Source organism: Acanthaster planci, linkage group LG06 (genome assembly GCF_054643075.1).
Source record: "Acanthaster planci isolate LZ-2023a linkage group LG06, COTS_SCS, whole genome shotgun sequence".
NCBI classification, from domain to species: Eukaryota; Metazoa; Echinodermata; class Asteroidea; order Valvatida; family Acanthasteridae; genus Acanthaster; species Acanthaster planci.
Window position 1 is genome coordinate 14,519,483 of NC_141782.1, and position 27,844 is coordinate 14,547,326.

The 27,844-nt window shown below is 42.4% G+C and overlaps 2 protein-coding genes across 8 annotated transcripts; one reads left to right on the forward strand and one right to left on the reverse strand.

Moving 5' to 3' along the window:
• Nucleotides 1-22,590, reverse strand: LOC147798853 (uncharacterized). Of its 4 annotated transcripts, none has more exons than XM_087137527.1 (21): nucleotides 22,473-22,590; nucleotides 21,350-21,847; nucleotides 20,024-20,262; nucleotides 19,146-19,287; nucleotides 17,987-18,125; nucleotides 17,091-17,209; nucleotides 16,590-16,809; nucleotides 15,874-16,082; nucleotides 14,662-14,848; nucleotides 14,172-14,393; nucleotides 13,476-13,613; nucleotides 12,451-12,509; nucleotides 10,448-10,746; nucleotides 10,229-10,333; nucleotides 8,847-9,068; nucleotides 8,150-8,361; nucleotides 7,504-7,644; nucleotides 6,332-6,564; nucleotides 4,552-4,672; nucleotides 3,885-3,988; nucleotides 1-2,357 (listed from the first exon to the last, which is right to left on the reverse strand). In XM_087137527.1, the coding sequence occupies exons 2-21, from the start codon at nucleotides 21,843-21,845 to the stop codon at nucleotides 2,089-2,091; spliced, it is 3,876 nt and encodes a 1,291-aa protein (XP_086993653.1). In that variant the 5' UTR covers nucleotides 21,846-21,847; nucleotides 22,473-22,590; the 3' UTR covers nucleotides 1-2,088. The 4 variants fall into 4 exon arrangements, 3 of the variants coding, with proteins under 3 accessions (XP_086993653.1, XP_086993652.1, XP_086993651.1); XM_087137526.1 differs by having other exon boundaries at nucleotides 22,366-22,493; XM_087137525.1 differs by having other exon boundaries at nucleotides 22,436-22,491.
• LOC147798854 (uncharacterized) lies at nucleotides 21,857-27,821 on the forward strand. Of its 4 annotated transcripts, none has more exons than XM_087137534.1 (6): nucleotides 21,857-22,491; nucleotides 23,448-23,948; nucleotides 24,414-24,646; nucleotides 25,259-25,400; nucleotides 26,200-26,332; nucleotides 26,872-27,821. In XM_087137534.1, the coding sequence occupies exons 1-6, from the start codon at nucleotides 22,347-22,349 to the stop codon at nucleotides 27,026-27,028; spliced, it is 1,311 nt and encodes a 436-aa protein (XP_086993660.1). In that variant the 5' UTR covers nucleotides 21,857-22,346; the 3' UTR covers nucleotides 27,029-27,821. The 4 variants fall into 4 exon arrangements, with proteins under 4 accessions (XP_086993660.1, XP_086993662.1, XP_086993661.1 ...); XM_087137536.1 differs by lacking the exon at nucleotides 21,857-22,491 and adding an exon at nucleotides 22,599-22,739; XM_087137535.1 differs by lacking the exon at nucleotides 21,857-22,491 and adding an exon at nucleotides 22,658-22,835.
• The last annotated feature ends 23 nt before the right edge of the window (nucleotides 27,822-27,844 follow it).

Genomic DNA, 27,844 nt, shown 5'->3' on the forward strand with positions numbered 1-27,844 from the left:
GAGTGTGTTCCACGTTGAGTTTAATTGTTTGCCATTTATCTCCTGCCCTCTTTGCCAAAAAAAATAAATCAATCAAAATTTAATTACAAGTTACAAAATCTTAATGATTGAAGCTATCTTGTATCAATTTTAACGAGTGTAAAATCCACTCACTAATTTTAAAGAAAATATTGAAAAGTGACAGTGAAGCTCTTGATAAAAACTGAACATTCAACCTCGTTTCTTGAAATAATTAAATTTTATTGAGGCATATTTCACAACATTGCATGATTTAGCCAACTAACAGCAACGACAATCCCAAAATCAAACTTCTTACAAAGTATACGAGAAGCTGTTTGAATATATAAAAACTGAAGATACTACATTTCAGTTTCAGAAAAGTGCTTTGATTTTTTACAATATTACAAAACTGTTAACATTGTTTCAAAAACTACGTAACCGTAATTACAATGAAAAATGTATATTTGGCACAAGGATAAAAATGCACACACTGAAGCTAAAATAGATACATTTACAATTTCATCACTTCATAAATTCCTTAAAGGACTCAGGAAATGAATTCTTCTTAGAATTACTTTTTGTATCTGTCTGTTCTGTTCTTCTAAGTATGAAGACGGTTAGACTTTTTTAGTTACGTGAACTGAACGGTGCACTTTTTCCAAACAAAAATATCGCCCAAGCATTTCTGGACAAGTGAGGGCGCTTTTGCTTTGTTGTAAATCCAGGAAGACACAGTTCAGGTTGCATGTTTTTATGTTTAAAATGTGAATTTGCTATCTGGGAACATTTAGCTGAAAAGGATGTTTGCTTGATTATTGCCATATACTTTTGCCAAAGAAAATGAAATTTACCACAGCAGTGGTTAAATAAAATCTAGAAATTTGGATGACATTCATAGTTCTGCTCATAAAAATGCAAATTTCATTAACATAAAAACCAATGAAGCATCAAAATATATGTTAAAATCAAATCTAAGGTTAATTGACACTCAAAAATGCAATTTCAAGGGCTTTTACTAAAATTTATAAAAACATTTCTATTTCCTGGTTCCTTTAAACAGAAATACACATTGCTAATTTATCACTTTACTCCAATATATAATACACAGCAGATATTTATAAATAATTTTGGAAAGTTTTACATTTAACCTGATCAAAAGTATTAACAGTTCATACTCAAATTTGACAATTATTCACCGACTGTAAGCCCCGATGAACTAGAGTGTCTTACCCTGCTAATTTTACAATCTGCAATTATTTTATCCAAACCAGGCCTTCAGCTTTTCTCATTTGATTTCAACAATATTGCCTTGTGTCATTTGTTACGAGATGTACATCAGGCCAACACTGGGCCCATTTAAAAATAACCAACATCTTTGACACAGGGGAGTGAGGAGTTCATGCATCTTCAGATATGAACAGTTACGGAGGCAGAATACTCAACTTTTAATTGCCCCTTTTCCGTGCCAAATTTCTGCAAAAAAAACCTTTCTTAATCTAGCAAGAAACCAACATCAAATTCTTCTTTGATTGATAAAGCAACGGCGTGGCCATCAGGGGCTAGGGGTGCATCCCTCCAAAGAACACTGTCACCCCTTCCGGATCCCCAGTCACCCCAGGGGACATTTGGATAATAGCATTATAACTACGAAAACACTGGGACTAATTCACTGACTCTCCATGTAACATCCAGCTCCCACATTTGCCCCCCCCCACAGTGAGAACCCTGGCTATGCTGTTGTTGCCTGGCTTCGAAATCACCAGTCCTCAAAAAACAGCCCTGACGGAGTCTATATCCATAGCATCAGGTATTCTTTTTAAGAAAGATGGATATATAGCATGCTGTCCCAAAGATTTAGAGTGCTAAGGTTCTTTACAAAAACACCTCTCACCCCTTGAGTGGATATCTCATATGTTGCCGCTGAGAATGCTGTCTGACACATAGCTATAGGGTCACCAGACAGCCCTTCATCAAGTCCTGCACATTTTTCATTTAATGCACCAACACAAACCAAGATCCAAATATTCCCCCTCCCCCCCCAAAAAAAGAAACATAGAAATGAAAAATGATTCTGTAGGTCAGTTGTTTCTAGCGATACTGATAAATATCCAGCTTGATGCAACACAGTGCACCTAGGCCGTCAGCAAAGTACAGATACAAGTCCCTGTCGTCTGCCTTCCCCTCCCCGTCTCCTCCTGGGTCTCTCAGGTAGACCGGTAGGAAACTGTGATGGCCCCCGCCTATGAACGGATGGATAGCAATGATGTCACCGGCCATGTCAAACCAGTAGAGGCTCTCTCGGTAATACGGACTCGACTCGTGACGGCTGGAGATTGTAGCCGAGACTACAAAGCCCGCTGTTGATGTTAAAGGTGTACAATACGGATCAAACGTCATTGGACGTTGTTCATCAGCATTAATGCATCATATACATGAGAACTGGAAAATGTTCAATGAATGGACATCTTTCAAAGTAATAACAGTGCAAAAACAATACTACTATAGGATTCAAACCAGCAGCATACAGTGTAGTGTATTAACAGACCTCATACATACAGTAGTCCTAATCGAGAGCCAAACTCTCAATACTCCATTCATCATGGGAGGATCTGTGCACAACTCAAATATGCTAGCACACTGTGCTACATGCACATTTACAAATGAACAGATGCCGACACACATACAGGCTACCTTTGACTTGCTCCTGGCAGTTTAGTGGCAGCCAAGTATGTCTGAGGTATGGTTATGCAAATATCACATGATTTATTTGGGTGCATGGATAGTTAACTTCAGCTCCCCCAGTATACGAAGTTGACACGCTGGTTCTCTTGACTTCAACTAGGGAACTTCCACAACCTAAAAAAACAGTCCATCTACCCTCAAATCACGCTTGAGTTGTATGCTATTTGCTTTACCAAGATAATCACTACCTTGATACCCAGGCTGGTGTACACAAATTAAACTGGCTGTGACTAACTGAGCCCAGTCTTTGGAAACCTATACTATAAAGGCTTTGTTTCTGACCTTTTCAGTGGTACAAGTGGGCATGTGTATTTGTTCCCCATAAAAAAAATTCACAAGGATGAAGTAGCAATGAAGTATCCCTGCTACATATGGGACTTGGAAGGAGGGTGCCCTATGCTTTATTTCTCGGGCATGGCATATATATTCACACTGTGTTCTCAAGTGTGGTCCAAGACCGCGCTGTGGTGTGGTCCAAGACCACGCTGTGGTGTGGTCCAAGACCACGCTGTGGTGTGGTCCAACACCACGCTGTGGTGTGGTCCACGACCAAGCTGTGGTGTGGTCCAAGACCACGCTGTGGTGTGGTCCAAGAGTTGTGGGAAAAAGCACAAGCTTTTCAGGTGGGATTTGAACCCACAACTTCTTTCTTTCAAGTGATTACATGTACTTGCCATTCCCGATGCTGCACAGTGTACTGAACTTGAGTCAGCCACCCAATTCTGGCAAACTTGATAGTCCAACCTGCACTAGTAAGCAGGAAGTCATGGGTTCAGGTCCAACCCCAGCAAGCTTGGGGTTTTTTTGTCTTGATTTTGTGTTTTTTTCTGGCAATGCTAGGACCAAACTGAAAATACTGAGTGAGTCTACTCATTAGTGTTGGGGCAAAAGTTAGTCAAAAAATCCAGAAACACACCAGAACAATCCAGGTGTTGCTGAGAGTTGCAAGAGCCAAGACAGCTATAGAGCTAAAGGTTTGACCTTCCTGAAACTACATGAAAGATGAAAGAAGATCCAATGAAGCTAGATTTTAAATTGAAATGTTTTGTCAGTCAATGTGTATAAAATGTAGGCACTTGTAAACAAACAGAACTGGAGTTGTACGTTTGTGATTTCTGACAAAACGAGGTTTGAACATTGACCTTGTTTGCTGAGATAGCATAGCTCCTTAGGCCTCCCTGGTACCATCACATCCTTCACTTCCAAGACATCTGGCTTCTGCTCCCCTTTGAGAAGGTCACCCTCACTGTGGAAGGTTAAGGAAAACAAGTTTAACAACAGGCAACTGGCATTCTAGTCGACCACCTGCCAGTGGCATAGCTAGGATGTTACTGGTGGGGGCACAAAGGGGCACCAGCATCTGGGGGGAGGCAGCAGCTTTCAGTGGTGTGTTTTGGGGGGCATGTAATTGTAAGCCTTGTTCAATATCCATTCCTCCATTTTTTTTCAGTAGGGGGGCAGCTGGGGGGCACCGGGAACCCCTGGCCCCCCATGGCTATGCTACTGCCACCTGCCGAATCTACAGGTTTTATGTTGTGTACCGAGTTCTGCATCTCTGTGGTTGTACTCTCTAGCAGAAGCATTTATTGCATTGTAATCGATTCTTGTGATGTGATTAATATTCTTCTTTCATGCAACTGACCATCATTTCACCCAATTTGACTCAAATTTCGAGAGTGAAAGCAGTGAAGTGCATGATAAAATTTTAATTTGACAAAATGCTGACTAAGTTTGCATGAATAAGGCTGGAAGTGAATGCCGAAGTCTCTCCCAAGCCCATTTCAGGTAAAATGTGACCATTTTCCTTACTCCATTTTGTGTCTTCTGAGTAGAAGTACATGATTGTCCATGCCAAGGAAGGTTCCATTACCCTGTTCAGTCCCGTCAATCCTTGTCATCACTTCATTCGTGCTCAACACCTTGAGGTAGTCTATGGAAACAAATATAATGATAAATTGCATATTTATAAGTATGAGTGCCTCAGACAGTTTGCTAATTCCTATTAATAGGTTTGTGGCAGCACCATACAAACATATATCTTCTGTGAGTATGTGTGGTTCTGAAAAGAAACGGAGGATATCCAACGTTTGAGACGGTATGTTTTGTCTGTCAGGTGACTCCCTCATTTGCAGTTGGATTGCTGGAACTGTCTGTACAAGGACTGAGATATATTGCCAAAACACTGGAGGGTGAGAAATTTGTGCTGCAGCATCCTCTTAAGGAGAGGTGTGGGGTCTTTCTGGAATACGCGACAGTAGTTGGAGTTGAAGATGTCTGCCACCTTTGTGATCATACTCAGCCTTGTTCATGACAATCATGGTGTTTTCCTTGTCTGCTCGGAGGATATGGATGGACTTATCTTGGTGGGGTGGTGTGATGGCTGACCGATCTTGTCTTGAGAGGTTGGGCTTGGCTGGCTTGCGTTTCTGGAGGTCTGACTGATTTGCAGGCAGATCGCATTGGCTCTAGTATTGTCGAGATGGCAGAGGGTAGGCTCGGTGCATTGAATGATCTCTTGAAAATGGGGGACCAAGGCAAAGTTCATGCCCAACGATAGAACTTTCATCTACAGAGAGGGTTCATTGGCCCAGAATGGGTACATGTACGGTGTACTTGGCGAAAGATATCCTTGGGGGAAGATGGGGTTTGATGTGATTTCAGCTGGGTTAGGAGCTTTGGGATATAAAAGATCCCATGTGCTGGGTCGGGGGCGGTAGGCGTAGTGATATGGGTGAACCCACTGGATTCCTTGAAGGTATGGTCACTGGAGGATGAGGTGAGCTGCTGCATCTTTTCATAATCAGCTGCGGAAACGCCCACTGGATTCCTTGAAGGTATGGTCACTGGAGGATGAGGTGAGCTGCTGCATCTTTTCATAATCAGCTGCGGAAACGCCCACTGGATTCCTTGAAGGTATGGTCACTGGAGGATGAGGTGAGCTGCTGCATCTTTTCATAATCAGCTGCGGAAACGCCCACTGGATTCCTTGAAGGTATGGTCACTGGAGGATGAGGTGAGCTGCTGCATCTTTTCATAATCAGCTGCGGAAACGCCCACTGGATTCCTTGAAGGTATGGTCACTGGAGGATGAGGTGAGCTGCTGCATCTTTTCATTATCAGCTGAGGAAATGCTGGATTGGAGCTGCTCCTGGGTAGAGGAAATCTGCTTGTCTAATGTTGCAAGGATGGAGTCTCTTGACAAGAGACAGAGCAAACTATCTGCAGCATACCTTCTGGTTCTTTTCAGCACCAGACATACAAAAGAGATATTTTGGCAGAGTGTTACCACAAACCTATTACTAAATTTGCCACCTTCACCATGAAAAGTTTCAAAATCTCACCATTGCTGTTGGTCAAGAGAACTTTGTATGGATATGGCTTTTAAGAAGTCATTAAGTTACCAACTGGTTCTTTAAAATTTTCTTGGCTGGCATCAAATGAAATTTGACCTTTCTGGACTCTAAACCTCAAGAAAGTGGCACTAATATGAATTCAATCAAAAGTGCAACACAGTGGTTTTAAACCAGTGCATTTAAACCTGGATCGGAAGCCAGGGATGATGATTGGATGGCATTGTAAATGGACTTACCAGCACTCACAGTGGGGAGATTCAACAGAAGTCCGTTGTCATTGGGTGGTGCCATAAATCTGCTGGACCTGAGATGAATGATCACAAGTGGCTTCAGTGTGTTGATGTCCAGGGCAAACAGGCCCTCTCGCGTTGAGACGTAGACGGTGCCCTTGGCCATGTCCAGCTTCAGTATGCTGGTCAATTCGCTGGACCAAAGCTCTGTCTGTTTCTCCAGGTCGCAAACTGTGACCCTGGAAGTCAACGTGTGACATTGATGATCACTACAACCCTGATGGACGCAAATGCTCTCCAAGTGGAGTGTTGACACATTTATGGCAATGCCAGGTACGTCACAATGGGCTTTATTCACAAGATGCCCCTGTTGGATCATGCTCCCCAAATCCACCTCACTTAGGTCCTGTTTGTTTCACATGGATCTGGATCTGGATCTGGATAAGTGATCCCAACACTGGTTCAATCCATCCACTAGGTAGGTTCTTGTGTCACATAAACCAATGGCTAGATCACTGATCACAAACCCAGATCTGCATGAAACAAAAAGGCCCATACAGAACACTCTGAAATGGGAAGGAGACTGACAGGTTTGCTACAATCACGGGTACGTTGCTTCGATTTTTTCATTTTGAAAATCAAGGTGACATGAGTTTGTATTCACAATTTTGAAGTAACCCACTAATCTATTATTTTATTCATTTATATGTCTTTCTGATATGTTTATTTTCTACTTGATGCAGTTCCTAACAAATAATTACTGTTTTTATATTTGTAATTCTAAATATTTTAATTTCACATGGTTTTACTATCTTCTTATAAACTGGAAATTGACTGTAATTCAGTGTTTGGCTGTGAGACTTTTTAGACAAACAATAAATAATAATAAAATAACAAGGATGGTAATCTATAATCTGTCACTAAGGCAGCAACTTCATTCTCACACTTTTTAATTTCTAGTTCTAGTTAATAAGTGTATAATGTCTACAGTAATTGACTGTAATAAAGAAATTCACTTTTACTTCAAGATGGCCACCTTGAGAATAAAGGCCAATACTTGTACTCGCATAATCATGCCTAATATTGATCAGCCTATGGGAATCCACACATTGAATTCATAAATTGAAATCAATACTCTACTATGACAGTATGGAATGACTTTAAGATAGTACACTTACTTTGTCTTTTCCTTGTTGGTGCCGATGATTTTATGCCCTTCACAAGACAAAAAATATCTTGCCTTGCTGGAATCTTGCTCTCCTCTGTTAGCAAAAGTCTCAAAGCTGAGAGTGTTGCCCTTTTCATCAAACATCTTCATCCTTACAAAGTCACAGGAGATAAAATACACAAAGTTTGGGATGCCAGATGCTGTCAGTGAGCAATGCTTAGCTTGGCAGAACACACTGTCAAAGTGAAGCATTCCACACCTGAGGCCACGTTTTGTTTGTTAATACCAATGGGTTGATTTTGCCTGGTATCCAGCATACATCTTATGTGGAGGTCCTTTACAAAGCAGAAATTTATTGTGGTTGACAAATTGGCTGCTAATCTAACTCACCCAAGAGTGGTTTTTCTCAGGGTGTCTTGCATGTAACTTAGTCTGGAATGAGGTTGATCTCATGTCACTGTGAACCTTACAAAATCAACCTGCAGGAAGCTTGCCATGCACAGTTTTGTTGTGTGTCAAGGCTAAGGAAAATGAATGTGAACTATTCTGTTGGAATACGGGGTTTTGTTACTGTTACTCAACAAAAACAGATTCCGTAGCGAATCACTGTGGAACATTTATAGCTGTTTTGAGCTCCTGATTGTACTTTATCTTACATAAAGTGACTAAGATAAGGTCCTGGTCGTTCCTCAAGATCATTGTCAAAGGCAAAAAGCAGACTGGCTGTAGGGTTTGGAGCACTCCAGCAGGAGCAGTCACTCGGCAGGGTCCAGCGATTGTGCAGGCTTCCATACCAAATCATACCCATTTCATTAGTCCTTCTGAGGACGGGCTGGCTGAAACTCTCTGCCGAAGTGCAGTCAATAAACTGTAACAGATAGTTTGGTACCAATTTCAGCAGCTAACAAACAAGTCTGCTGCTTGGGCACACTTCAGAAAAATGGTGCGCATACTGATTCTGACTTTGTTAACTGATACAAAAATATGCTTGCCTACTTACACACTGAAGTGCATTTTAAAGATTTCAGTTTTCCCAAACTAACACACAAGCAGTTTGTGGGTATACAATTTAGAGGAAAAATGCAACTTATTTAACTGCAATATTGATAGCCTGAACACACTTCCACCATTCAGACAATCAGTGATTTTATATGCTTCATAGGGTCAATTCCTCTGACTGGGCTTGGAAAGCGTCAGTACGTAACAAGACATTTTGTGTAGCAACTTGTTCTCACGTTCTCATTTCAATCTGCTGTTTCAATTCAGTCCAGGAAACTGCAACCCACTTTTCCCCACCATATCTAACTTGATCAAAGCTAGGGTGGAGTGGAGATTGCTGTAGTGTATACCTACCACAAATACATCGTGACTCCACATTGTCAGCAAAAGAACAACTGTCGCCTTGCCCACGTACAGAATCTTTTTCAAGATCATTCGCATCATTAGGATGTTGTGCCGCTCCATCTCCCCTTCAACAAACTTGGCCATTTCCCTCTTGGTGGCCAAGCGATGTTGTGACTCAGACTGCCTCATGTTTCCATCAGTCCGTCTGAGTTTCAGAAACCTTGTTACATTCTGTGCATCAAAGACACAATCAGTAACTTCATTAGATAGAATGACCACAAAGTTAGCGATCAAAAAGGTAAGAAGATGACTTGTTTGTGGAACCACCTGGGAATGGTATTATTTCTAGCTGAAAGGGTAACTTTTAACACATGCATCCGAATGCCATCAACACTAATTTGCAAGAGTCGTTTGAACAATTTTGTACGTTTCTTATTGCAAAGCCAATGGCATTTGTCAACTCTCCCAGGTGTGCCCCCTGATTGATGTTTATTTCCACAACGGGTCATGCACAGCGGCCAAGTTCAACACACGGTCTGCCCCTACAGATTTCACAGACTCTGTGCGAGCGTGTATAAGTAAACAGGGGATGGGCATGTTAGGGCATCATCAACTGGAGTTAAGTTGGGGCACCCTTTCAATAAACCAACAGTCCTGCCTGTGCACATCACAGCCAGCCACAAATCCTGGACAAAATTGTCGGGACAATTGGCAATAGCTATACGCTCTCCATCCCCCACCAGCGCAGACCCAACATTGAAAGGGGGTCTGAGGGTTGAAGGCCCAACGAGATTTGTTCAGGATTGCAGAGATTGTGTTTACACATCCTCTGTTGCCATGCCATCCCCTGGTTAGACTGATCCCCTGGCATGTAAACGATTTCTATGAAATAGAATCCATGTATTTGGAAATGCCCCCCAAAAATTCAGGCACCTCTCAGAGCTGTACCTTTGAGGGTACACATTTGTCATTTCCAATCAAAGGGTCAACAGGGGTTAAAATCCTGACAGGTGGTTACATGTTGTGACCTTGGGGAGGTCATTTTGCCCGCATGCGCCTCTCTCCTGCCAGCGGCAAATGGGTACTTTTAAGGCCTGGAGATATGAAGCTGTGTTCAACATGTTTGCACCTGGAAGGGCAGCAATAGGCGAGTAAATTCCCCAGGGAGCTGAGATGGTCTCAGGAATGTTCAGATGTGGTGAGCCCCAATTTGTGGGGACATAATACATCAGTGCCTTTGAGTGACAGATACTGTTAAATCACTGCATGTCTTATAAAATTATGATGTCTCTAAAACCGCAGAAGCCGCAAAGAGAGAATAATTCGTAACAGTTCCTATTTACATGTACACCTGAATATTTCAAGCTTACACTGCTCCAGCATCTACTGACCTTCTCATGGAAATCATACTGCCTCCTAATGCAGAAGTCAAGGAAGTTGTCAGCTTCCTTCATGAGTCTGGCATCATAACTTGAGTTAATTGCATCGAGTATGCTCTGAAATAGACAAAAGGTATAAAAACTACCTCCAAGGATAGAGTAACAGGTCAGCATATCTAATCAACAAAACTGCTGATTTGTGAAAAAAAGTTGTTTGCCTGTGAAAATTACCTTCTTTCGTTCCTTCAAGACAAGATCTACAATGTTGACTTTGACCCTGGCCAATCCAGTGCGCTGGTAGACAATGGAGATGGCAACTTGTGACTCCCTCTGGATCCACCTCAAGTTCTCCGGACATTTCTTGCCCGCGACCATTTGGGCATGACTGTCAGCCTCCAATTCGTAGTATCTACTCATGCTGTTAATTACCAGGGTTGTGACTGTTGATGTCTTGGGGTCAGAGTAAATGATGTTTGATTGTGGGACATTACTATTACAGTCGAAGCTAACCTTGCAAGTAAAGCTGTTATCTGTAGCGGGTTAAAAAAAATCAAAGGAGTTTATTTTTACCGACAAAATTTTGAAACGCAGCCAAATGGTAAAATGTTCACCCCTGCCCCCCATTTTGAAAAGTTTGCGTCTTTTCTTTGTCAGAACTGGACATCAGCTGCTGGTCACTTTCCTAATGATTTCGTTTGATGATTTGTTGTTTAAAAAGCCTTCCCCATAGACCACTTCCCAAGTTCTGCTGTGGAATTGGGGGATGATCCCTGGCTAAGTGGTGATTGGGGCTTTAACAGAGATATAGCTTTTAAAATCGACTTGAATCCTGCTACTGCTAATTTTAACGTGTTATTGATGGGGTACGTTTGACTAGTATATACATCTTGTCTGGCACTCTTTTTAAGATGACATCATTTTTGTACTATACCGGTACATTTACATCTACAAACTGAAAATACTTTTAAACAGTGAAAAGTGCAGGGGCCAGTCTATTTTAGAGTTGGTAGCGGCCAGTGATATGTGCGCATGCAGTCGTAAAGGACATCGTGCGTTATAAGTACATCATTTCTAGAAAAAAATAAGGGTAAAAAAAAACATGTTGCATCGCCACAACCCTTTGGAGCCTACTCGTGACCAGAAACCTGAGCCTTTTTTTTGGGGGGGGAGCCTTACTATTCAGTTTACATGATCATTGAAAACAGCTTTGTTGACTCAATTCCAGTAGTTGGTTAACCACTTGCTGCCAGGGAAACCCATTTCGAGCATCATGGGTTTATACATAGAGCCGGGCGGCCCAAAATCAGACAGAAGAGCTGGTCTGTGTAACAAAAGACTGAACTCAGGAACAAAAGACATGCTGCTGGGAATTGCCATCATTTTTCAGCTTGCATTTTTCGAAGCTAATCCGTCACTGGTTTCAATACCACTGTTTTGGGCAAAGCCCGCCAGCGGATTAGCACCACAGACAAAAGTGCTCCAGGGCCCCATCGATGAGCGACACAGCACCGCTGCACACTAATCCAGCCACATTTGAAAAACACCACTCCCATTCACTGGGAACAAAGGAAATTTTGCAACACCTCACAATTCTGGGCTCTCTTTACAGGGCGGCAGGCCTGGCTGAAATACTCAGGAGTCAATGAAGGTTACCTTTCAGCTTAGAGTAGCCACCAAAGAGTCATTCATATGGGTGTAAACGTCCATTAAATGAAATGATGAATTTTTGAATAATTTTGAAAACTGAAAATGGCCCGTATGTGTATGTGCCTTTTTAAAAGCACCCAGCAGCAAGTGGTTACGATTTTCTAACAATGGGTTTTGCTCTTATGGTGTACACCAACATATATAGCTTTGAGGATTTTTTTTCTTTTTTTAAGAACGTTTTGAGAACGTTTCCTGAATGTGCTAGTGGGAAGGTAAAATTACCCTGATAAGTGCCACTGGGCTTATTGAGCATCTATGCAGCTTTCATTTACCGGTAACATATCCGGGACGGCTTTCCTTTAGACAAACAGGACGGTTTCATCTTTGGTATCTGACTGGCTGGGATCATTAGACCAAGAGAGAGTGCCAAGTTTGCTGCCAATGCATAAAACTGATTTGATGGTCAAAGGAGGAAAACACATTGATCCAATGTAAAGATTAGTCCCACTTGGCCTTTTAGCAAAGTTATCAATATCTGTTTCTGAGGAAATGTTTATCACATCTTTGGCCAGCCCCATTGATCTCACCATAGTTGTCCCATCGATGGAGCTCATCATTGCAGCACGTGCCTCCCAGATGAACTTGCCTGGTGAAAAGAAAGATTCATAAATAGTTTCCCTATTCAATAACACACAACATGATCATGTATTAGCATTTGATAATGCCCACTACGTTAACACGCTCTGGCACCTGGATACCAGACAGTTTAATCCATCCCTACTGGTCAAGAGTCTGTGTGTGACGCGGCGCGCAGAACATGCCACCTGGGTACCAAGTCCACATATGGAGATTCTTCTGAACAACTTGCACAAGGAATATACCACAAAATGGATAGGGGTGTGTGGGAAAATGGAAGTAAAATTCTACAACAAAATCATTGGAAAGCTATTATATATTGACTTCTTTTGACGCTCAGACTAAAAGAAGGTACATGTATTTATGAATGGGAATAAATGTGCTTGGCCAGTCTTAAACTAACGTTTACACTCAGGAGAACGAACGCTGATGATACTCCAGCCTGCGTGCACCCATTCTCCTGAGCTGGTCTTAACTCCACATTTAAGACTAGCTAAGCACACATTTCTTCCCTTATCCATGAAAATCATTCATTCCACAGAGCTGAACTCCCCTATGAATGAAAAATCAAAGCTCATAGAAAAGCTAACTCACTTCATGTCACATAATTTCTCTTATCTTTAAAACAATTGTCTAATCCAGTATACACGTATATCTCAGTATCAAAATCCCTTGTCGACCGACGGTGGGTCTTTGAAACTCATAAACTGTTTATTAGTTACAATGCCCTAAAAACATTAAAGCTTCTTCTTTATTTGATTTATTGGACAGAGGTGTTGTAAAACATATATGGACTGGCTGAATTTGGTCACTGGTGGATGTTTCTGCTCCCTAATGGCTGTGAGTAATCAGAAAATGGTCCTATTTCGGTCTCCGACAAGACCCTCTTCTGGTCACTCACAGTCCGGCAAGGCACATAGATTTCCACTTGTCACCTTATTTCCCTCAAGTGACCTCAAGCGCCCAGTTTCCTTACCCAGTGTACGCATCCATGCAGACCTTTGTCATTGGTGGGAGATTCTGCATCATGGCACCGGTCAGATGACCTTTAGGGGTCACATGAAGGTCAAGGGTAAATCCCTCGATGTCAGCAATTTGCTTGCGCAAAGTCCTCCTATCATATCAGTAGTTGAAAAATTAAAAGAAGACCCTATTTGAATGAATACCACAAACTTGTCTTGAATTAAAACAAAACGGGGGTGGTGTATAAAGGCAGGGATTTTTCAAAGTTCAACTCCTGATTTGGAGACATTGAATTCTGATAACGAGAAAATGTGGATAAAGTATGCACACAGTGGAAGTCCCACTTATTCAAAAGAGAAAAAGGGAATCAGCCAGTTTGGCATTCAAACAGTGCACATTAAACAAAGTGTGTCCAGAGTTACCGGTCATTTGGGTGCAGGCTATATGCCCAATCAGTGCAGCCCCATGCCAGTTCACACATGTGCTCTGATTCTCAAATGATATTGTATGCTTGAATACCAAAACAGGTTCCTTTTTGGTGTAGAAAAAGAGAGTATTTCGTATTTCAATCTTTGACACGTTTGATAACTAACAAATTGTGATTTCGTTCATGTGTCTATGACCCAACTCTCTTCACCAGATGATCAAAATGGTCTGGCATCCATCTTCTTCATAGCTTTCTGGGCATGGTTGACTCTTGCTAACTCACCCATCAAATCTGTAAGCAGGCTGCTGCAGCCCTCTTCGCCACACCAATGGTAGAACTCGCAGGGGCTCTGAGAACGACTTCCCCAGGGCCGCCTTCCGAGCTGCGATCCATTCCCCGAAGAGCCACCATGGGTGGGGTCTGACTTCAGTTTCCCTCAGCACAGTGGCAACATTCCCCACCTCCCCCCTCCAGACGTCACCTGGCTCTCCTCTCCAGATATTGCTGCACAAAGTTGGTGATAATGTATTCTATGATTTCTGTGTTCTTCAACATTTATTTTTTTGGGGGGGGATACTCTTTAATTCAAACAAAGAATGAAAAGGGGCTTTAATGGTTAGGTTGGAACTTCCTGTCACAGGGTTAAGGTTCAAATCCTGGCATGAGGCATTTGCTGTAACCTTGGCCAAGACAGGGAAAGATGCAAGTGTAGGCCAAGTGACTTGCCCAAGCTCAAAACGTACAGTGTTCTGCATGAGAGGATCAAATTTACCTTGTCAAAGAATGGTGGTACGCAATCTCAGCATCCCTTGCCTCATTAAGCATGGCATGGACAAAGGACAGATACAATCCAACAAAGGCACTCTCCGGGCCTTGAAGCTTCTCCAGATAAGCTTTGGCCCCAGTTAGCCAGACTCGATTCCTGTGCAATGAATCTTGACAATCCTGGCTGGCTGGATCTGTTTTAAGGCAAATACAAGCAAGCCTATAAAAATTGTGTTTGGTAGTCTTATTTTTCCGGTAAGTATCGTTCTATTTCTATGACATAAATGAGTGAAAAGCCACTCCAGATCAAATGGCTGCCAAAACAACTTTCTCCTTCAGCAATGGAAATGTAATAGAGCTGCTATTATGTAAGGGATTTCAAAGCCAATTATCTGCAAAGCTAGGCAACAGACCTTGTTGTGTGTTATTCTAACCATGCAAAATGCAATTTAAGATTCTATCAGATTTTCCAAAGCATGTGGAAGAGTTGGGGTTAAGGGCTGTATAAATTACTGGGTGTAGCTTGGAGTACCAGAAACATAAATGTTAAGTGTGTAACTGCAACCATGAAGCCGCTTGCTTCCAAAGCCGCTTGTCAACACCGTATGGCAAAGTGACAAATCTGCCCAACAAATGGGATTTGGGGCAAGTAAAGGTTTTGGGGTATTCGGCAATTTTCTGATGTCTCCCAACTGATTACCAAGTCAAAAAGAGCAAAAAGTGATGCATGTGTGCCAGCTCAGTTTTCCGTTATAACAAAGTAATGCACCTAATAAATCTTGCTAACTTTAAAAATGCGTAATACAGAAGCTGCTGGATTGGCATAATGACAAAGTGACAAATTGGTTTTCTGTACTGTATTACATTTCATGAATGTGCACATGCTCTGTACAAACATATGCCATGTTCTAGACTTTCTGTTTTGACAAAGTGACATCCATATTTACTAATTGATATCTCGTAATTAAACTTGATTGTGAAAATAGAAATTTTGTGGAGCTTTTCATGTAATGGGCTATTGCATCAGCTAAAACTTTTGAAACCTTTGAGGAAAAGCGAATGAAAATGCCCTTGAACTGTTCACCCTTCGCAATCTTTTCGAAACACAGTTTTGCAGCTGTGTGGGAAGACAAGTCAAGTTTTCAAAATGGTTCAACACGGCTTCCCTATTGCTAGTCAATGCAAGATGGACTCCAAGACCATCTTCGCTGTTCACTACCTACGACATGGCCGGCGTGGCAGTGCAGCAATGATTCCACGGCGGCTAGCACTGCCTCACGGCAGCCGTACTCCGGTACAGGCTCCCCCCGATCCGCCCACTCATAATAGAGCAAAGTCCTCTCAGGCGTCTGCTCCACGGCCTGAACTTGCTGAGCAGTGACTGACCAAAGTCTGGCAGCCTGGATTGCTGAATGGCCGGCCATCATGCTGAAAATGATACCACATGCACAGACTTTAATACTCAAACACAATAAAGGTACATGTACGGATAAGTGCCAATAAACCCTGGCTTTTATAAGAATACATCCACCATGTGAAAAATGATCATCTGAAAAGAATACTGTGACAAACCATGTATATGGTAATTAAGCTGTCTATTCAAGGACTTGTCCTGATTGCTCGTCTGAAGGCTTTGTATAGGATGCTAAAGGGAATTGCCAGAGGTTACTGGCAAATATGATGTTATGTAATATGAGTAACCCACATGTTTCCATCCATTTTCTGCAGTTTAGATCAAGTGCAAAGGACAGTTGGGATATAAACTTCCTCAAAAAAGCATTTAGTTTGCATCAGCAGTGATACACAGAAAGAGAAAGCATGGAATTACTCTCTGGATATTCCATGTTAGGCATTTCACACTCAGCCTGCCTTGATTATAATAAAAAAAAATTCAGCCAAGCTCCTATGAGCAGCTTGTAAAAATTTTACGCCCACCCTTGGTCGTAAGCCGAAGCAGTCAGAGCCAGGGACTGCAGGGTCAGCTTGTCTGCGATCTTGGGGTGAACCTTCCTAGAGGCCACCTCGGCAGCCTCCCGAAAGAACTGCCCAGCTGAGTCCGGCTGGTCAAAGCTCACCAACAGGCGGCCAATCTCAACCAGCACCATGGCTCGGTGACGGGCCCATAAAGTGCTCTGCTCTGTCTCAGAAATCAGGTCTAAAAAGAGAGAGAACATACTCAGTTGAGTGCAGCCCATTGCAGTATCTTAAGGCCAAACAAAAAAATAGTTGTGTTTCCGGTTACCCAACCAAACCTAGAGATCACACGGCACCTATATCTATTTATTCGGCAAATCAATAAAATCGAAAAACATATGGTGCCTTGCCCCAGCAAAACTGGTGGGCAAAACCTTGCTGTATGAGACACCAAGGTCGTGTTTGATGTAATGGTATGTATAATTCAGCCTTTAAACTGTTCAATAAGGACGGAGTCATTACCGGGTGGATATCGTTTGGCAATCTTTATGAAGGATTCCTGAGCTTTCGTGCATCTGCCCCTGGTCCACCATACATAGGCCATGGCGTGATCAAAACAATACTTCACCAGCTTGGGATATCTGCGACGGAAAACGGGGGAAAAAATTGATGAATGGAAAGTTTTCAAGGATCTTTGCCTCAATTCTGTTGCTCCTCATATGTTGATCTCTTCCAAGGCACTTCTTCTGCACAGTTGACTCAGATCCTGACAAGTTTAGTGCACATCTGAGCTGCTTTGGGGTCAACAAAGGTGTGTGTTTGGATAATGCATAATATATGCTCTTCCTGGTGCTGATTGAAAGACAAAAAATTGTTCCAAGTGTCGACAAACTCATGTTCTTGTACACTACAGTACAGGCAAACATTCAGTCCTAAAATAAAAACAGAGAAATGTCCGACATGACCATTCGCAAGTCTAATTTTTCAAATAGCATAATTTTAAGCATCTGTATTCACTAATTTCCAAGCAATTTCATTTATCTTTTTGTACTGCATATGTTTCCTTTTGTGTTTTTAAGGGCCCCCGTTATTGGCAGGTTTTTGGGTTATCCCAAAATATATCAATTGGATCCACAATATGTATCTTGAGAATACATCTCGAAAAGGACAAATTGGTTAACACTTATCCTCACTTGGGAAAGAAATCTTGACTCCTATTGTATGGACTCTAAGCCTCTCATGACAATCATCAAAGTCACATAGCCAAAACAAAAATAGAACTGATTACATTACACCACGTGTCATTTACGAGTTCGTTGCTGTTGAGTTCTCGGACCCCTCATCTGGAAAGACCCCCCTTCTAAAAACGTTTTTGCCCCCCTCCCCCAAAAAATCCCGTTGATGCCCATTCTACAGACCTCTTTCTCAGACATCGCTTGACCTGTTGTACATGTATATCTGTATCCCAGCAGCCCTTATGTTCTGACTGGGAGGCCCCATCCCTTTTGCTGTCGACGCTCCAGTGTGGCAGTGCCAAGCTGATGTAGTGAGCCAGGGCTTTGGATAAACAATCACAAAAAAGTTAGCACTGAGTACATGAACGAGGTAAAACGCCGGTGACAAAAATACATGTGTACTCCCAAACGAGTCAAGCTTCTTGATTGAAAAATTGGATTTTCCTTAATATTTGCTGCGATCACTCAGTGCAGTGTTAGTGGAGGTTGTTGACACTGTGGATGTAAAACAGAACACGCAAAAACAACAATCAGTCACAAAACAAAAAAGAAAAGAAACATCCTCTAAAAAAAAATCAATCCATATGAATAGAAAACAGAAAATTTATTTGAATTCAGTATTAATGTCATTCATTTTCATCAAATACTGGCATGACCGAGAGCCATGATAAGTCAGAATTTTTTAACGGTGACATCAGTCTGTGCCCCTTTCTCCCGGCTGAACAGTTCTGTGATGTGAAACTGCTTCATTTGACTTATGCCACGCAGTCAACTGCTTGCACCGGTATGGGCAAGCCAGACACATGCATGTGCATGTAGAAAGCCAAAATGTTCATCTCGATGTGCACAAATGGGCCAACTATGGAGACATACGACCTGGTAAGGGTTGTGACTCACAAACGTGCAGTTTGGGGGTTCGAACCCAGCTGCTGGTTACCTGTCATTACCTTGGGTAAGTCACTTTACGCCCATTTGCCCCTCTCCACCCAGGAATATGGATGGGTATGGAAGGGGACGGGGCCAGGGATGGTTTGTGTTGATTCGCTATTTACACCAGAAACAATGGCATTGAAAATATACACTCCCAAAGGCAGTGTAACCATTTTTAAAGTGGGGGAGACCAGTTGTGAGACTACCAGGCATGAATAAGCTAATTTAATCCCCACCCCAGTATAACGCTTCCACCGCTAGTGTACATGCATATACACTCCCCAGGGATGGTTTTAGGAATGTTTGTGACCCAGTGATTATAGGAGGCACCTTATGTTCCTTGGTTATTTTGAGCTATTTAGTTGTGAGCTCAGGAGGTGAAGAGTATGATCCTGGATGCCTGGACACATACCTGCTATCTTCCAGTCTGTTGTGTCATACACCTGGCAGCTGGCAGGCAGAATCCACAGCTTCCTCTCAGGGTGTGGGCTCCACTCGTAATGCCAATGCTTCCTTCTCCAAAGAGATTTGGCGTCACGCCTCAAATGAGTGGACTTCACATAAAAAGGAAAGGAAGGACACTGTGTCATGTTTTACCTTTGCCTGACGCTATTTTTGAAAATATGTACAAAATCTTATTAAGCCTTGTGAGAGATGAAGTTGTGAACTGTCAAGGGAATTATGATAATTTCATTAGTTTTTATCATAACCAAAAATGCATTTTCAGTTTGTGATGTGTTTCAAGTCTGTGTCATCTAACTGGCAAGTGCGACCTCCTTAACAAGGGGTCCTTCATTCAATAATCTACTCAGAATCGATGGTGAAAGTTATTTTTTTCATTTTAAGGTTATGGTTGCAGTAACTTTGGAAATTTTCCAGACGGCCTCTTTCCACTTTTTTTTTTGTTTTATGGGGGGGAGGGGGAAGATGTAGAAAATGGATTTTTTGTTTTAGTGCACATCGGAAGAGAGGGCTGAATCAAGAGCACACCCTCGTTGGGCGGTAATGAGGAAGACCATGGCCCTCCCAACCAGAACAAAGTGCCCTCCCAAAAAATCCTGCTTGAAAAGTAATGAAAGAAGTGAATTATTTGGCCTATTTGATTTACCTTTCTTCCAGAAGCATATGAGAAGCCCCACCCCTCAGAAAGGTCGCAAAAACTTACAGGATAAAATTCCAAATTTTTTGGGTTTTCCCCCCCCCAAAAAAAATGTTTGGCCCCCCTGACCCCCCCCCGCCAAAAAAAGTCAGTCCAGGATCTGCCCTTGTTGCAAGTGCTTACGATCTCACCTTCACACCGTGAGGTCCCAATGCCTCAACAAGGTTCCACTTGATCTGCTTCTCAAGGATTGCCAGGTTTCTGCCAAGCCAGCGCAACTGTAAAGCAGCGAGCTTGGCCTTGCCACGATGCTGGGATAGGGCCGGCTTCAGTCCTGGGGGCAACGGACTGGTCGTGGAGAAACCCTTTTCCATGCACAGCTCCATCAAAGTAGGGACCCACTGTGGCCTGTTTTCAATTTCCACTGTGCCTACCAAGAGTGAAGTAACAACAGTAATAAATAAAACAAAATTACAAATAACCCCATTGCTAAGCTAAATGCAAATGGCTCCAACAACCAAGGCAAAATGTGCAGAGTAGCTTGGCTGTATTTAACCTTCAATTACTAATTAAGACTAACTGTTAGTAAGAAAGCAGCATGGAACCTAATGGCAAAGAGCACAAGAGAAGTGCATTCCAGTAGAAATGCACACCTGTGTAACTACAGGATGGTCAAGGCCTGTGCTGCTTTTGGCAGAAAAAGGCCTTGTGGGTGTGATCTGTTGATCTTCATAATCGCTCCATTGCTCTGCATGATTGGTGATATCATATATCTCCAACTTTACTTCCCTTGTTTGAAAACAATTTTTGACAACCGTGAATAGATAGAAAATGAGATTGGCCGATGGTGGAACTACGGTCTCAAAAAATTGTACAATGTATGATCAACCTTTTGTACAAAGACTGAACGATAGCACAGATTGACTGATTACATCTACCATTACAACACAAATACATACACACCCACACTTACCTTGCATACCTAGTGTGGTCATTCTTTTCTTTTCTGCAGTTAAGAAAACTCAGTGAAAATACTTGTTTTTCTTGAACTAGGAACACGATTTTCAGCTGGCTTTTTGTACCAGATTTCCTTGACTATTCCTCTTCCTTTAACAACAGAGGACTCCTACCGCAAAATGCCTCTTAACTTCTTTTTCAAAGAAGGGGAAACATCCTGTGGACATGTGTAAGTCCACAGAACATCTTCCATTCCTGCATCGTGTGGACATCTTTTGTTCACAAGTCCACACTAGGTATGTAAGGTTAGCGCGCACATGTGTACTAATATTCAGACAATTTATAAACACAAGTCAATAGAAATTCAAAGGACTTCTAAGGGGAACAGTTCTAAAACAACTACTGCGACTCAACCAATGTAATATACTGTAAATGAATAATTGGACGTGAAGGATTGTGAGTGAGCATACATGTAACTGTGCACACCACTTGAGGAACAAACCTGAATGCAAACTTGTAAAGAGAACAAAATCTGAACATCACTGAGATATGCCTATCACCTTCACAGGACAGATGCAAGTCATCATCTTCAATGAAGGGTGCAAAAAAGTCCCTCTTCTGCTGTCGTAATCTTTGCCGCTGTAACTGCGTCCTCCTTCTATGGTTTGAAACAGTTGACTGGGGGAGAGGTGCCATTTGCACTGCATCACTGTCGTCATCACTGCTGACACTCTCTTCAGTTGTTGCATCGTCACTGACAGCCTCGTCTTCCCCATCCTCCTCCAGGACTCTCCTCTCAACTCTGTCTTCCAAATCATGATCTTCTTCCTTGATTGTTGACGCGATGTCCAAGCCCTCTGCAGAACGTGCCACATTGTCTGCCGAGATGCCCAACGAGTGACCCCTGTCATCTTGCTCCACAGAGCAAGAGGGCAGGAAGTCACCACCAGTCTCAGCCGATAGGGCCAAGGAGATGGACCGTTGGAACTGTCCCTTGCTCTGTATGGCAGCCAGCTGGCTTGCTGGGATGTCACTGGATTCTACATCCTCATTCATCACTTCACAAGACATTCAAAATGTGAAATTATTGACAGATATAGGCCTATAAACATTTAAGAACACAGTTACAAGAAAAAAGGAATCAGTACATTCTTGAAGTTTTGCTAAATGAATGTTGGCGGCAATCAGCCAATCGGCATGACATCACCCATTTACTCTGTGTGATCCCGTATGAAATCTCAATTGGGATGAGTCCCACAAACGGACATCACTATTTTTTTTTTTTTTTGTAGAGTGGCAAGTGCTGGTATATCAGCCATTAGACAGAAAGTTAGAAAAGTTATAACATTTCCTAATTTAAGGAACCAGATTTAGCAGGGGAAATATCAAATTCAGACTACCTGTCTCATGCGTGATGTCCGTGTATGAAAAATTTTCCAAAACGACAAACTTTACATTCCTTCTTTGAAACAATCTTTTACAACCTTAAATTTGAAAGAAGAGGTGCTTGGCTGATGTCAAAAAAATCATGCCATAAGATCGAGCAAATACGCCTACATGTGTCATCTCTTCCTACCTCCATGGCCTGACAGTAACATATTCAACAAGCAAATTTGGAAAGACTTGCATATCTGGCACCGCCGTGCTTTTCAGGAAGTATCCGGCACCCATCTTATAGCCTACCTTGTCAGGCTGACTTGTGGTATGGGCTGTGACAGAAATGAAGATTAGGCCTTGGCTTAATTACGTGTAGATGGTGCTGCATTTTTTATACTACGGTACTCGTGATAAAGATCCCTGGCGGGCCATGCCTAGCACCTGCCGGTACCGGTGACCGTACCATACCGCGCACCCGTCGCGTTCGTCGGTGATCGCTGTAGTAAATGTAGCACGCCCCCAACCAAAGGAGTTGTTGCACAGGCATCGCGAAACCATGGATCGCTAGCCTAGGTACTATTACTAAAGCTAGGCCTACTTTGCTAACGCTTTTCGATAACACCACACCCCTCTCCCCGAACTTCCGAACCGAAGGTTCCCGACCTTGAGGTAGGTCTAGGCCTACATGTACATGCACATTTATGGCTACCTACGCTACACATGCACATCACATCAAGTTTCCTCGGCATTTAACCCAGACAGATGGACCTTGCCGAGTATAGCCTAATTGTAGAATTTGACATCTAGGCCTACTTTACCAAGAAGGCATGTATGAAAATTGATTGCACAAATGTAGCTGTGATAGGAGGGTACATTGTAAGTTGGTACAATCTGACAATCCAACAGCCAAAATGTGTTATGGGAGTTTGTACACGGCTACCTGGAAACCATGTTCTGGAAGTACAGTAGGTTGGATGGATTGATTGTGGCCAATGTACATGTAGGCCTATAGTTGTTGCTGCACTACTGGAACTTACATGTATAGGTTTTTGTGAATGTTAACAAAACGCAGTGTTGCATACAGTACCCATGGTTCCTGGACACTAGTAGTAGGCCTACTGTGTCTGATGTCTGGATGTATCATAAAAAGTAACATATAATGGCCTCTTAATGGAGTGACAAACATTGTACCGAGTTCTGGGAGATGCTGTCGATATAGGCATTTACATACAGGTATGCACCACATCTGTACTTTCATGTGATCTTGCTTGTCTCGTGCAGCTATGGATGAGGATGTAGAATCCAGTGACATCCCAGCAAGCCAGCTGGCTGCCATACACAGCAAGGGACAGTTCCAACGGTCCATCTCCTTGGCCCTATCGGCTGAGACTGGTGGTGATTCCCTGCCCTCTTGCTCTGCAGAGCAAGATGACAGGGGTCACCCATTGGGCATCTCGGCAGACGATGTGGCACGTTCTGCAGAGGGCTTGGACATCGGGTCAACAATCAAGGAAGAAGATCACGATTTGGAAGACAGAGTTGAGAGGAGAGTCCTGGAGGAGGATGGGGAAGACGAAGCTGTCAGCGACGATGCAACAACTGAAGAGAGTGTCAGCAGTGATGACGACAGTGATGCAGTGCAAATTGGCTCTCTCCCCCGGTCAACCACTTCAAACCGTAGAGGCAAGACCAGGTTACAGAGGCAAAGATTGCGACAGTTCCGGCGGGATTTTTTTGCTCCGTTTATGGAAGATGATGACTTCGAGGATTTGTCCTGCCAAGGTAAAGTCCGGTGTACACATGTAGTTTATTTCAGCAGACTTGCAAGGTCTTGATTCATTTAATTAAAATGGGACTCCAACTCAATCATCTGAATTATAATGCTTACGCTTTAATGACCTATGTTATTTGGCCTAGGATTTGCCAAATTTGTATGATATTATACAGTGTATTCTTAACAATATTTCTCATATTACAAAGAATTAAAACAGTTACAGCAAAAACTGTGAAGGCATCAATTGGAGTTTTTGTCTAGCATCCTTCACGACTTCCTCAGTGATGCATCAACTGATCATGCAGCTGGGATTGTAGAACCTTTCATGTCATCTGATGATGGTATTGTAGACTAAAGGACATGGAGCCAGCCCTAGTCGCTCTCAAGGGAAGATGATCTTGACCTGATGTGAATCACCTTACGGACAGCAATTGTTGAGTGTTAGGGTTGTTTTTTTAATTTTTTGGTTGTAGTGGAGGTTGAAAACAGGCCGCAGAGGGTCCCTACTTTGATGGAGCTGTGCATGGAAAAGGGTTTCTCCACGACCAGTCCGTTGCCCCCGGGACTGAAGCCGGCCCTATCCCAGCATCGTGGCAAGGCCAAGCTCGCTGCTTTACAGTTGCGCTGGCTTGGCAGAAACCTGGCAATCCTTGAGAAGCAGATCAAGTGGAACCTCGTTGAGGCAGTGGGACCTCATGGAATGAGGGTGAGATCATAGACACTTGCTGTTGCTCTTTACTAAAAATAACGTAGTCCTCTTTGGATATCTTTGAGCGTGCCATAGGCACAATAATAATAATAATAACAGGTCCTTATGTAGTGCTTTTAACGAGGACCAAAGCTCTTTGCAAACAAATGCATGTACATTTCCCTCATCCTGTCCCCCCAAACCTGTGGAAATATGCTCCATGGAGAATTTCCAAACTTGCTGCGACAGTGACCTTTATTTTTCACCATACGTCTTAGTAGGTTATTGGATAAGGATCTCCCTTACGGTATTTCAACAGTACATGCCCAAAATGAACAGCATCCGAGGGTATTTCGGGAAGAGCATGCACACTCGAGATCTACTCGAGATCAGTGCAGCCAGTCTTGCCTTTTTGAAATATCGAACAAGCTCATTAGGTGACACAGACTTGAAACAAATCACGTAAAAGATAAACATCTTTTTATCCGCCCCTCCAAAAAAAAAAAGTGATTGAAAAATTACAACTCCCAGAGCACTTCAAACTTCATCTGTCAGAAGGCATGTCACTGGCAAATACATGTACGTGTATAAATTGTGACACGATGCCCATCCTTATCTTTCTATTTAAAGTCCACTCATTTGAGGCGTGACACCAAATCTCTTTGGAGACGGAAGCATTGGCAATATGATTGGAGCCCACACCCTGAGAGGAAGCTGTGGATTCTGCCTGCCAGCTGCCAGGTGTACGACACAGTGGAGTGGAAGATAGCAGGTATGTGTCCAGGGGTCCTGGATCACTGTGATAGGCCAACCCCTTCCTCCTACACTCGTAACTAAATTGTATCGAGTGGTACTGGTACTTGAAATGTGCTCACACTGAGACTCTGTCCCCAAACCCCTTCCAAGATGACTGGGAGGGAACTATGTAACAGGCACTTGAATGCCATTGATAGGATCTCATATGAAGGTGTCACAGATTTGTACTCATTCCGATGAAAATTCTTTTGCCTGCATGCTTGTATGTGCCTGGCTTGGCTAAACTAGTGCATGCATTTGGATGCATACCCGTAGCATCAGTTGAATGAAGCAGTTTTCAATCACAGAGCTAAAGCCATGTTACATGTACAGTACCTGGGGGAAGGAATGAAGTTAGCATAAACTAATGTTGCTATATGAGAATGGTTCAAACACATAATGTCTCTCAGTCATGTCAGTGTGTCGATGAAGAAGAATGGCATAAATGCTAAATTTGAATAAATTTTTCTTTTGTTCATTTATTTGATTTATTTATTGATACGTTGTACATGTGTCTATATTTGGGGGATTCTTTGCTTTTTTGGAGGGGGGGTTTGAGTGGTGGTTGTTTTTGTTAAGTTTAATATTACAGGGCTGTAGGCCTACTAATCACTGAATTGCAATGAAAAACAGGGAAAGTTAATTATTTACATAAGAAGCTTGATTTTGTGCATGTGGAGGAACTTGTACTTTTTTATAAGAGAAGGTATTTTGTCATTTATATTTTGCGTCTTTCTGGTACTCGACGCTAACATGAGTGTGGTTGTTTTCCCTAGCCCTGGCACATTACATCAACTTGGCACTTCCACTTCGGAGCGGTGACCCCAAAAAGGGTGGAGCTTCCTCGTCAGAACAGCAGGGCTGCAAGGATGGGGACGTCCAGCAGGTCAAGCGATGCCTGAGAAAGAGGTCTGTAGCTTGGGCGTGGCCAATGAAATGCATATTCATTGGTTGTTTTGTGTGCCCACGTAACCGTAATGATTGTCGTGTGTGAGGCCTAGCATCTGTAAGATAGGAGTCAAGATTTCCTATGAAACTAGAAAAGAGTTTGAAACCAGTTAGTACTTTTATCATAAAGTACCTTTGTAACGGGCTCTCAACCAAAAGGAATGAATAATTGTCTGAGATATTTGTGATTTCTCAACAAATATTACTTACGTGTACTTGCAAAAATCTCAATTTTTGTATTTAGAATGTGCCTGCATCTGATAGCTTTTCTATCCTTTACCCGTCGTGCACTTCAATAGGCATATCTTAAGTCCACCAATTAGCACTCACCTGGATTAATCTCATACCAGTGCAGAAGTGTACTCAACTTGTGGGGATCCAGGCTAACTGCACAAGAGGAGTGTGTGGGAAGAGTTTAAGATTAGGTGAAGAACAGAATTGAGGCAAAGATCCTTGCAAACTTTCCATTCATCAATTTTTTCCCCCGTTTTCTGTCGCAGATATCCCAAGCTGGTGAAGTATTGTTTTGATCACGCCATGGCCTATGTATGGTGGACCAGGGGCAGATGCACGAAAGCCCAGGAATCTTTCATAAAGATTGCCAAACGATATCCACCCGGTAATGACTCCATCCTTATTGAACAGTTTAAAGGCTGAATTATAAATACTGTAACAAAATTAGTTTTATTTTAATTTTTGTTGTGTGTTACAGATTTTATTTTAAATTGTTATATTTTTGATGTTCATGTATATGTGTAGTTTGCTTTCCATATCAGTTGATCTGGATTTAAATGTAGGACTATACCACTATGTTTAGTCCCACTAAATGGAACAGTCCAACATGCCACACCTTTCATTGTTAACTTAATTAGCCTACTGGGGACTTCTACCTTGGTTCCATGATCTTCTATTGTACAAAGATTCCTGGGACTTGGTATGCCACACTCTTATTGTTTGCATTCATTGGGCTATCTATAAAACTGGAGTGTAAAAATTCTCACTAGGGACTTCTTTGACTGGGACGCTTAGAGGAACATCCACAACTGGGATGTTCCTGTATCTTTTCTGTATGTAAGTTTTTGTGTTTATTTCTTTAACAAAAATTTGGGATACTCCGCTCCAGCCATTCCTTATATCTGGACTGCTATGCTCTTGTGCATGTGGCCAGGGTATTTTTCTCCTGTTACAGGTCCATTTCTGGGGGGAGGGCGTCGCCCGCTTTGGGTTCGAGGTAGTTTGTGTTCACATGTGTGTGATTTAAAATGGCCAACATGTACAGGAGCATATTTAATGTCATTGCACCCTGCATGGTCCAGGGAGCAACTGCTTGTAGTTAAGTTAATTTGTTATCTCTATAGCCATATTCCTGTGTGATTAATTACTTGATTTTGTTTATTATTTTTTAGAAAATAAATAAGCCGCTGAAAGATTTCTGCGGATTGGCAAGTTGGCCAAGTATCATACATTTCAGTT

Excerpts from the sequence above, each read along its gene's own strand:
- LOC147798853 (XM_087137525.1), bottom strand. The coding sequence starts at position 22,460 with ATGGGTGCCGGATACTTCCTGAAAA. Across the intron at positions 21,848-22,435 it reads TGCCGGATACTTCCTGAAAA|TGATGAATGAGGATGTAGAA; the intron begins GCACGGCGGTGC and ends TGTCTTGTGAAG. Across the intron at positions 16,083-16,589 it reads GCTTCGGCTTACGACCAAGG|CATGATGGCCGGCCATTCAG; the intron begins GTGGGCGTAAAA and ends TATCATTTTCAG.
- LOC147798854 (XM_087137534.1), top strand. The coding sequence starts at position 22,347 with ATGTGTCATCTCTTCCTACCTCCATGGCCTGACAGTAACATATTCAAC. Across the intron at positions 25,401-26,199 it reads AGTGGAGTGGAAGATAGCAG|CCCTGGCACATTACATCAAC; the intron begins GTATGTGTCCAG and ends TGTTTTCCCTAG. Across the intron at positions 26,333-26,871 it reads AAGCGATGCCTGAGAAAGAG|ATATCCCAAGCTGGTGAAGT; the intron begins GTCTGTAGCTTG and ends TTTCTGTCGCAG.